This window comes from Onychomys torridus, chromosome 4 (assembly GCF_903995425.1).
Source record: "Onychomys torridus chromosome 4, mOncTor1.1, whole genome shotgun sequence".
Classification (NCBI taxonomy): Eukaryota; Metazoa; Chordata; class Mammalia; order Rodentia; family Cricetidae; genus Onychomys; species Onychomys torridus.
Window position 1 is genome coordinate 57,088,637 of NC_050446.1, and position 11,745 is coordinate 57,100,381.

The window sequence follows — 11,745 nt, forward strand, 5'->3', positions numbered from 1 at the left end:
TGTAGATGCTAGCAAGGGTCACAGTTTAAGTCAATAAAGTGAAGAGCTGGTGACAATGCATGTCCTGGGTGGCAGGGGACAGCTACAAGAGTTTCTGCCATCTAGAAAGTGTAAAGCCAGCACTGCCTCCCTTTGGAGTTAAGTCTCAAGTATGCAGAGTTAGGCCAACAGATGGCATCACTGCAGAAAAGTCAAAACAAATTGTTGTGAATTTCTAGTGTGTCTTGAGTATTGAGTTGAAATAGATAAATCGGTGTTAAATGGGCTAAGTATGGGCCTGGGAATCTAGCTCTTCCCTACTAACCAGGAAGTAGTAAGCAAGTGGCCATGCTTGGGGACCCAGTTTTCTCAGTAGAAAAAAAAACTGGAAATGATTATTCTGAGATATATATATCAAAAGAAAACCATTTCCAAGTGTGTTCTATGTGCCATGTATATTTGCATGAACATGCCATACATTTACATGAACTTGTCCTTGCATACTGGGTAAAATGAACATACACAATGAAAATCTTTTTTAAATAAAAAAGTTTCAGACAGTGAAAGGCACAAAAATTTCTAGGAATGATTATTTCTATAACTTAACTCTGAGATGATTTTGAGATATTTTCAACAGAAGTGGCGTCCATCCGGAAGTTGTACAGTTAGTTTCTCCTCATTTTGTTCTTAAATGAGTTGAACTAATAATTGGAAAGTCCAGTTTTAAGTAGGTCAAAAGAGAGTCAACACAGTGTCTATCCTAATAAGTTTATTTTGATTTTCATCATAATTATCTGGGACCTGTTTCAGGAACATTCCTTGGTAGGCATACTCATGAGATTGGCCCCAAGACTTCATTCTTCCTATGTGAGCACACAACCATTGAGTCACATCCCAGCCCTCACACACAGTTTAATTAAGATCTATTTTTTTCTTCTCCTGAAGACTTTGGTGCTTAGAAACTAGTTTTACATGACCTATTATAAATTTATTTTAATTACTATGAATATCAAAAATTTGCCTACAAAAATTATCTGCATCCTTGAGCATGCAAGTCCTATTTAGTAAAACCCATCTTTTAATATTTTATAAAATATAAAATAAATCTTTAAACAGCTTCAAGAAAATACAGCTTAAAGGAGAAGCCAAAAGATGATACTTCATTTTTATACTCCTAAGGACTCCTTAACATTTTTGTGTCCTTTTCTTTTCTTTTGTTTCTGTATGTGTGTGTATGTTTGCATGTGTGTGGGTACATGCATATGGAGGTTCAAGGTTGATGCTGGGAATCATTCTCTATCACTTTTTAACCTTGTTCATTGAGTCTGAGTCCTTCATTCAAACTGAGAGCTCGCTGACACTAGTCTCACTATCCAGTCTGCTTCCAAGGCTTGACTTAGGATGGAAACTATTCCCATCTAGCCCTGTACATTGAGTCCAAGGCTCCAAACTGTGGTTCTTATGCTTGCTTGGCCAAAGACTTTAACCACTGAGCCATCTCCTCAGCCTCTATTTTTACTTTCTTAACTATAGTTAACCATACCTAGCATTTGACTGGCATGATGCTTTTGTGACATTTTCTCAAATGTGCAGCAGAGGAGTGAACATGGGACATCACACAGCTATTGGCAAGAAATCAACTCATTGCAAACCTGAAACACAGGAAATCTGTCTAGTCTGAAGCCGTACATGACCAGAAAGACCCAAACTCCACTTTAAAGAATGAAGGGATGTTGTAACAGCCATCAAGAAATTCTTCCGCTCATGGAACTCTCAAGGCCAACCCCTTCTCAGCTTTCTCCCTGGGACCCCCTAGCTTCAGACTCAAGGGAACACAAGTCCTTCAAATTTAAGGTTTAATATACTGGGGGGGGGGGGGAAACTAGGCACTCCTATGAGATAAGGTCTGCTGGGCTAAAAGAGAGGTTTCTTATATTGACCCCTTTATTCTGCCTACTGATTCTCATAACAAAAGTACCAGGCCAGGCTGACTCCCCAGGGGAGACCTTGCCTTGGGGACGGGAATGGTGGCTGGATTGGGGGCTAAGGCTGGGAGGTGGGAGGAGGGAAGACAGGGGAATCTGTGGCTGATATGTAAAACAGCTAGAAAATCTCATATATAAAATTGAAAAAATTTTTAAAAAACAGAATTTTGGAACTATGCATGAGGGCATGTGCCTGTAATCTCAGTACTTAGTATATATAAGCAGGAATATTGCAAGTTTGAAGCCAGCCTGTATTAAATAGTGACAATTACCTCAAAAAAAAAATCTGGCTCAGTAAGAAAAATTAGCAACAATAATTTTAACTGCTAAAGTTTATGGAATTTTAGATACTATTAAATGAATTTATAATTATTGATTAAACTCAACATCTGTAAGATAGGAATCATTTCCAATTTATCTATGAAAAACTAAGATATTGAAAAGCAAGTCAACATGGAGAAGAATTAGTGATTGGTAGGGATGGCATGCCTTGAAGGATAAGTGTTGTGGGATTATTAATGATAACGGTGTCTTAAAGGCCTTCTGTGTATCATGTATGTGCTATGCTGCAGTGACATACTTTCTGTAACTGCTGTTACCTTGACCTCAGGCTAGGAAAGCACTAGCTGCTATCACTGTCCTCTACGTCAAAGCCCTTTTCACTGGAGAAGCTTCCTGGGCCTCTTTCCCGCTTTGCAGCGAGTAGAAGCACCTGTTTGGACCAAGCATTGAGGACACAGCTGGGCCTGGAGACTGGATATTTCCCTCTCAGTGCATGGGGAAGAAATATGCGCTTGGAGAAAGTGAAGTCTCATCTGTTCCATGTCATGAAGTCAATTTAGGAGGAGAGATTTTTCATGGTCTATATTTGGGGAGAGAGAAGCAGTCAGAGGCCCTCCGACACTGTAAGCTGCACACCAAATCCATCGAATCTTTTATTACATTAAAACATACATTTTGATCTCCATTGACTGGACTCCTAAATCCACCCCTCACTAGATAATGGACTTCATCAGGGATTGGCAGGGTCATTTACGGGCCCTCTCATATACAAACATCCTACACATTGCTTTTTCCTGTCTCACTTGGAATGTCCCCTAAGAGAAATCAACCGTGATCATCCAAAAGTCCTCTATAAAGGAACTTTGGTACATGTTCACAGGCTATTTCTCACTGTAGGCTAACTTGTTTTGTTTAATTTGTCTTCTCATTGTTCTGTTGTTTGTTTTCTCTGCTAGAAATAAGCCCCTGTGTCTAACAGGAACCTCACACAGAGTGTGATTGGACATTTACCGAATGAGTGAATGAATGATGATCAAAATAATGAGGTTTTATGGTAAGAAAAGTTAAGTTCAGAGAAATTAATAACATTTTCATGCTATCTGATTAAGAAAAAAAGATAGTGTAAGAAATAACAGCTTGCTATCTTAATTCTGCCAAATGAACATTTATTCCATAGACAATAATAAAATGTTATCTCCAAACTGAGATTTACAACATTAAATATATACTCTAAAGTAAGAATAGTGAGGTGATTTTTCTCCAAACCAAGTTAGACTCATGGCTAAAATACAAATTTTTAAGGAGATTCACTTGAAGACTACATCAAATAGTTGCATACTTAACAATGTAATAATGAGGACAGATTTATCAACAATCCCCAAGAAATATGTAACCATTTGCTTGTAACACTTGGAATTTAATGTACTGTGTACTCTCACATTTAAGTGTGGCAAGAAACTGATGGTTTGGGCATGTAAGCCAGGCAGGATAGAGGTACAGGGGGGACATTCAGTGGCAAAAGGTCAAGACTGCCCAGCTCCAATGTATCATAGACCGTTGTTCTACACCCCTAACTGTTTGTGGCTGGTGGGAGTGTGGCAAAGGAAAGGAGAATGGTCATATTTATTAAGCATTGTTATTCTAGTATAGGAGATATATTTTAGTTTCTTGCTGCACTATAACAAATTTATCACAAAACCCAGTATCTTAAAAAATACACAAGATACATTATCTTCTATTTGGAATGTCATAAATCTGAGGTCAGTTTTCACTGCATTAGCAGGACTGCATTCTTCCTGAAGACTCTGGAAGACCTCATGTTCTACTTTCTTGAGATCCCCATGTTCCTTGGCACATGGCCTGATCTGCCCATTTTTAGTGCTGGGATTCACAAGCCAGCCCTTTTCTCACTGTGCCACTTTGACCCCCTCTTCTGTGTCGATTCCATTGTCAAGAGGTTCTGTGACCACATGGGGTTCAACTGGGTGATCAGGATAAGAGACCTATTCGAGAATCAGTTATTTGGAAACCTTAACCCCATATGCTGCCTTAATCCTGCTTTCTAGGTAGGATAACGTTCACAAGTATTAGAAATTAGGCAATGTGGGACCCTGTGGTGGGACCTAGTCCATCTACCATGAGATCTGGGGACTGTTTTAGAAGTACCTTTCTACATCCTTCTCTGGTGATGTTTCTGGATAACTATTCTGAGAATGTCTTTGTTTGGTTGCTTGTTGGTTTGGGAAGAAAGGGTGAATATAATCTTTCAGGCCAAGTAGACCTATGTTGAAATTCATGCTTCACCAAATATGTGAGTAACTAAATTGTGAGAGTTATCTCTTAGAAATATTTATAAGGACACAAAAAACAGTGAACATGTTACACCTTCACACTTCTAGCAAATAAAATACGAAAAACATACTTTGCTGTATTCTATCTTCCTCATCCCTATCCTAGCTGTGACTATATCTCCAACTCCAACTGTGCATGAAATAATCTGGCTTATGTTGTAATTCTCTACTTAGAGTCAATACTGTGCCGGGTTCTGGGAATCCAAGAACAAAACAAGTAAAGTGAACTTGGCAATTGCACCCAAAAGCCACGATCCCTAAGAGAAGGTATATTTTGGAATGGAAAATGAAGTTTAGGTTATTTCATGAACCCAAGGCAGCCTAAAATAGAAAGTCTGGAAGAATTTTCTGTATAAGTAAAATTTAAGCGGAGATGTTGATTATTTCCCAAAAAGGTCTCTGTTGGCACTGAAGCAGAACAGATCCTCCTGATGAAGGAATAGCCTGAGTCCTGCAGAACATGCTCTTGTCTTCCTGATCCCTACCATCTACCAAATGCAGAAACACTGTGAGGTCACTACATGGAAACAGCTCCTATATAGTCAGGGGAGCAAGAGCAAGCTGGGCTGACTGGGGAAAGATGCTTATTAAAATTAGCAAAAGCTGTCTGCAGTCTTTCTTAGAGTCAACCTCAGATCTGGTTGGGAGGGAACCAGAAAAGGGAGGCATGAAAGGGAACTCCTACCACAGAACAGGCACGCAGAGACCCCATGGACGACGTGGAACCTTGAAGTGTGAACAGGAGGAGTTGTAATGGGTTTAAGCAGGAGATTTAAAGGATCTTTTATCTTGTCTTTCTTTATCTTAAAGTATAATTCCAGTTCAGGAATATGGTGCTGATACCTCTTGCCAGTTACAGTCTTTGCCTAGTTTAAATATGTACTGCTGTTACATCTTAGAAATGGGGCCTGGGAAACTTCCTACAAGAACTGTACATCAGACGGCCTTCTTTAGCAAGTGAGTTAATTAGAAGTAAAGAGGAATAGAGTTCTTCCACTGTAACTTCCTTCCTACCTCCCTACAGTTACCCTTCACTGCTGATAATTGATGTTTACCATTAAAGTGAGAGGTAGAGGAGGCTTAGCTTTTCAATTTCATTACGTTCCCAATCCCACATCTGAATATCTAGACATGGTCAAAGATGAGAGACGTGTGGCAATACAGATAATATCAGCCATCCGACATAAAATGATTATTGAAAGCCTGGCTTGTTCTTATCCTACGTTCATGTGACCTGAAGGAGCCAGCTAAGATCCTATGAAGTGGTGAGTGTTTAATTTTTATAGGTTTATGGTTTTGAGGAGTTCAGAATGTCTTCACTTCTGGTGAACAACTGAGTGAAATAATACATTTATTATTGGTTGGTTTCTCTGGCAACTTCACCTGATTTTCACTGAAAACTTTCCGTGATCAAGTTTCTAGAAATGCTTTTACCTCTTGGACTGAATTATTGGAACAGTGGCACTGACTGGGAACAGCAGCGCTATTGTTGCTACCTATGTACAGCACAATTGTGGGTACCAGTGGCCGAGGAAGGCACTTTAGTATCAAGACACAAAAAAAGCATTATTTCTAAAAAATAAAAAAATTTTTTAAATGCCACTAATTGAAAGAATATAGGACTTTCAAATCAACTTTTCAGACAGAACCCATAAATGATCAGTCTCTGCAAAACCAATGGGTAGATAATTTAGTCCTTAATATATAAGATCCCACTGAGGTTCCAGAATCACATGGAACTTCTGGACAAGGAATTGAATCTGTTGGTGAAATGGTATAAGAAGTAGGAAGATGTCTAAGTCCTAAGCTATTGATAACTTACAGAAAAGTATATGAAATGATTTCCAGTTACAGTTTATGAAGGACCTGATGTCACAATTATTACTGGTATTTCCACAATCAAAGATGAGGAGTGGTAACAAATGAATTGAAAATGGTTTAAAAAAAAAAAATGCTGACCGAAAAATCAGAAGAAGTCTTTATGAGAATGGGATAGGGAACTATTTCACCTTTGCTTTTAAAGGAAATAAGAGATTGGGAGTCACATAAGCTTATACCGTTTTTCAAATATTGAATGAAAAAGACTTAGAAAGATGAATGAATGAGGGGTGGGAGATGGTTTCATTAGAAAGATTAATGGGTGAGGGTTGGGAGACAGTTCTACTGGTAATGTGCTTGTCATGTAAACACAAGGACCTAAGTTTGGCTTTTTCCAACACCAGTGGAAAAAGCCAGGTGAGTGACTGCCTGTCTGTTGTCCTAGAACTGGGGAGGCAGAGATAAGTGGATCCAGGTAGTTTGTTCATCAGCTAGTCTAGCTCGATTAATAAGCTCCAAGTTCAGTGAGAGACCCTATCTCAAAAACCAAGCCGAGAAGTGAATAAGGAAGACGAGTGCAATGACCTCTAGTATCCATGTGCATGCACACTTATGTGAGTTCACACGTATGTGCATTCACATACTTGCACACACCCACATGAACACCCCCCCACACTAAAAAAGGAATGAAAGAAATGAGCTAGCGATATTGACACTTAATTTAGATTAATAATGTTTTCCACGTGTGTTACAAACATTTAAAATTATATCTATGTACTCAAAGGACGTAGGAACCAGGTTCATGGTGGTATACACCTGCAATCCAAACATCAGAGAGAAAGAGGCAGGAGAATCATAAGTTTGAGAAAGCTGGGCTATATAGCAGTGTGTATGTGTGTGTGTGTGTGTGTGTATGTGTGTGTGTGTGTGTGTGTGTGTGTGTGTGTGTGTGTGTGTGTGTGTGTCTAAAATATTGTACTATATAAAAATCTGTCTGTAGTGGCTTGTGTTTTTCATGTTACATGGATAAACATTTCACTTATTTTCATTTCCACTTGAATGTAACCTTAAAATGTACATATTATAAGCCAAATTAAAAATAGCCTGCTGAAAAATATCAATGAGTTTATAAAGTTGGGGACAAAAAAATCATTTCCAAATAACTATCTAATAGCCATAGCTCAGACTATTTAATCAATAACAAAAAAAATTTTTTTTAATTGCTTCATAGCATCATGAGTAGCAGAATTTTCATTGCAAACACTTAAAAGTGGAATCCTAGGAGCAATCCTAAAGAGATTAAATTCTGCTTGAATCAGTATTGCGTTTTAAAGATGTGAGGCATTTCATCAAGGGAATGGGGAGTCCCGCACATCGCTACATTGAATCCAGACCACACAAAAGACCATAATTAAACAATTTGCTTGTCATTAGTCCTGCAGATTTTTAAACTTAGAGCTTCTTGCTTTGACAAGCCTAAGCCCAGAATACTGAAAATGTCTTAAGTCAAAGTACAAGGTAAAGTGATAGACCCTAAATGCAAATGTCTTCATGCCTGAATACAAGAGCACTGAGTCACTTCAGTCAGTAAGAATGGTTTTTAAAAACCAATCTGGCTAGAGATCAGTAAGTAATTCTGTGTAGCTATAGTTCCAAAGTAACACAGCATCTACAGCTATAGCTACAGCTACAGCTACATCTATCTACATCTACATCTACATATATATTTCTACCATCAACTCAGGAAGCTCTGCTGTTGAGGGACCACATCACCCTCCTCTGAAACTGGTATCAAATGATACAGTAAAAAGTCAGATAACTTTCCCCAAAAATGTTGGGGAAACACAAAATCAATTTCCTAACTGTTTGAAGACATATGCATAAAGTCACCACTGTGCATCTTTATGTATTAGAGTAACTATGGAAATACAATATACCCAGAGCAAACAAAACATCCTGTCCTGTAAAGGAAGAATCTAAAATCGGTTGTGATCTCAGTTATAGCTCCCCAGCACAGCTGTTCATCCACTTGTTAGGTTAGAGCATAAATCATCTGACGACTGCTAATGATTAATTTGCATCTATGCTAATTAATTTGTGAACCACTATCTGTTTTGACAGGATTATTTGTTTCTCTAGAGAATCTGCCTTCTAAATCTCCAGTGGATCTTTGGAACAGATTTTTCTGTTTCATTCAAATGCCATAAATATGGCTTCCTTTTTAAAAGTTATTCTCTGCTAACTGTTGTTGGCACTATTGGGGTGCTTTTATACTAGGCACTGCGGCACCGTGGATTGCTTCAAGTAATGGAAAATATGTATACACTGAGAGCACAGTTGAAATTTACAGGCAAAATTCAGTATGTCCAAATGGAGAAAAGGAAATAGGATTTGGACTTCTAAACAAAGTTTGATATAGTTGTTCTTTAGAAAAGCAGTGACATCAGGCTAATACTGACATTCATGAACTGTGTGGATATGCAACAGCATTAAAAAACAGGAATCCTACACAGCCATGGAACATTGTAGTCCTTCAGTTGTCTTTGTAAAGCTAATGCTGCACTTCATTTTGAGATATGCAAACATGCTAAGAAATTCCAGTGGCCTATAAATATTAATACTTTTATCCAAATGTTAGATCAGATTTTACAACTGTGATGTGATTAAAACAAAGCATATAAACAGTGCTGTGCTGAAACACTGGCCAGAACTCACACACACTGGTGGGGCTGGGGGGTGGGGTGGAGATCAAGGTGATAACAAGGGAATCAAAGTTGATTTGGGTAATTACAAGCCCTGCTTGGCAATAATTACACATCCCAATCCATATTGTTAAGAGTCCCAGTCAGTCCACGGAAGCAATTCTGCACTTAGAAGAACTGAACTGGTTAACTTAAACCAAAGCTCCAATATGTTTGATATGCTTTTCATACTGTTCTACCACATAGGTAATTTTCATATTAAAATGTTAGTTTAACCAGCAATGAATAAGCACTGAGGGATGAAGTTGTTTATCGTTGTATTAATCCTGTCTTTGTTTTCCGAAGAAAGACAGCTCCATCTTTTTATCGCTCTTCTTACCTGTGAGAGATTATTTTGATGAGGAAAAACCAAGCAAGCTGCTTTCCTCCCTTCTCTGCATATCTAAAGCACACATCTAAACAACGCATTCAGTGGGGACTAGAAGCCCTGGAGTGAAACCAGTAAGTGATTTCTCAGAGCCTTGCCTTATTTTACACAAAATACACAGGTACAGAAAAACTATTTGCTTTCAACAAGTTGGTAGCTGATATGGGCACATTTTAGTTTTCAAGAGAAAAATTCTACCAGGAAACACTAAATCTCAAAGTCAGGTAAGAACCCACAGTTACTCACATTAATAGTCACGTAAGCACCCACAGTTACTGGTGCTAATGGTCAGATTTTTGTTGGAGGGTAGGGGGAACATAACATGAGACCAAGTAGAGAGCTTACTCACATTCCTTTCAGGCGTTGCCACATCTTCTCGGTCTGTTCCCCAATGAGATACTTGTAAGTGGCGTTTTCCAGTTCTTCGACGTCCGTATCAGTAGACCCCATGATGATGTTCCTAGGACAACACAGTTACAGTCAGTTTCAGCCGCTAGAACAAGCATTCCTCAGTCCATTACAAATCTCAAGCATTACACAACAGCATCTCTTATCTATCAAAACAGTTTGGAGGCGCAAAGCTGAGAGAAGCCTCTGCCAGAACTGCTATCGACTTTGACAGGCATATCCTCTGCTCACATCATCCCCCTCAAGCGGACAGCAGTATAAACAGATGCTCTGACCTCACAGGAGCACTCCGCACATGTGAGCTGCTACTGTACTACTGACCGACTGCTCATGCTGTCCTCCAAGCAGCTCATCTGTTACTGCGGCGTGCACAGAAGCACATCAGAATTCCTACAGTTTACGAGCTCTATTATGCATGAGAGAAACGTGAATGACTTTCGCGCTCCACAAGAAGCTGAATTCCCCCTCTAGCAGCTGAAGGAGAGCAGGATGTAATATGAAAACAGATGGTAGGAAGTGGTACACAGCAGCACCGCCCTGAGAAGAAAGTGCCTGTTTAAATACCAAGGCTTTTGTCTCTTAATTGATCTGGAAGCGACACTTAAAAATATAGCAGACTCCACCATCAAACGCCGCAAATATTAATGACAAATGGGGAGAAAAATAACACATGGAGCCATGCAGAAGACAGACCCCAGGGCTCCACAGGTTGTTATTGAGAGAGTGTGTCCATCAAGGGATGCTGTAATCATGCTTATTCACCTTCTCCTAGCAACTCTACACAGTGGGTAACTGCCAATTTAACCGGGGAAAACACTGGCAGCTGCATTCAGGCTGCTCTGTGAATCCTTGGAGGATTAAAATCGAAATAAAATGAAATGATTGTGAATGCGAGTGTGTGTGTGTGTGTGTGTGTGTGTGTGTGTGTGTGCGCACATGCGCATGTGCGCGCACGCAGACAGTGAGAGGAAAGATTAGAGAAAATGAAGATGTTTGTGCATGTTAAGAGAAAAATGAGAGAAGTGGACATAAAAGGAATTAGCACTGGTTGTCTGCCAAGCTTCCAACACATGTCGAGCTTTCTTTGAAACAAGTGCAGACCCTGAGCAGAGCTCCACAATATCTGTTGATCTCTGCAAACTGCTAAGAAAAATAGCCCCCAAGTCTTGTCTCTTCTTATTTGGTGTCTCACATGCAATTTTGTTCATTCGTCCAAGAAGGCTTGCCCATTGCCTAGTGTCTTGAGGCTTGAGGTATCCGAAGACAGGTAATAATATCTGAAATTTAGTGAGGGATTCAATGTGTAGGCTTTGTTACCAGGACTTCATGCATACAGCCTTTCAAAAGCTGTAAGGTAGGTGACATTCCTACTTCCCTGTTGAGAAGACAGAAACAAATGCTCTGGATTTTAAAACCTGGTCTTTAAAGTGAGTGTGGTTGTTTTATTCGCAGGAAATTTCCAATTAAAAAAAGTGTTTCTGTCCAAAAGTCATTGATGTTATCTAGTAGTCAATGCTGCAATATGAATATACAAAGGACATTTGCAAAACTGCAGAAAGTGCCTTCTAGTTTATAAATGAAAGGATGTTAACTCAAGCAAGCTTCCATTTTCTTCACTCAAAAAAGGTATTTTCCAGAACTCAATTCTCTCAAAAAAGGTATTTTCCAGAACTCAATTCTCTCAAAAAGTTATTTTTTTTTTTCCAGAACTCAATCAAACTGAATGTCACTGGTTTTCTTACAGCTTTCTACACTCAAGCTTACCTCTTGGGTGGCTGTCAGAGGTGTCAAAG

At 39.1% G+C, this 11,745-nt stretch overlaps 1 protein-coding gene across 7 annotated transcripts in view; it reads right to left on the reverse strand.

Moving 5' to 3' along the window:
- Pde1a (phosphodiesterase 1A) overlaps nucleotides 1-10,780 on the reverse strand; it is a 277,056-nt gene extending 266,276 nt beyond the window's left edge. For 2 of the 7 annotated variants that reach the window (XM_036184580.1, XM_036184579.1), the window contains exons 1-2: nucleotides 10,274-10,436; nucleotides 9,894-10,004 (exon numbers count right to left, since the gene is read on the reverse strand). In XM_036184580.1, the coding sequence (XP_036040473.1) occupies nucleotides 9,894-10,004; nucleotides 10,274-10,305 (143 nt within the window). In that variant the 5' untranslated portion in view covers nucleotides 10,306-10,436. Of the gene's footprint in view, nucleotides 1-9,893; nucleotides 10,005-10,227; nucleotides 10,445-10,645; nucleotides 10,663-10,714 lie in introns of those variants that run through there. The other 5 variants (XM_036184584.1, XM_036184583.1, XM_036184581.1 and 2 more) reach the window with 5 other exon arrangements.
- Nucleotides 10,781-11,745: the final 965 nt, after the last annotated feature.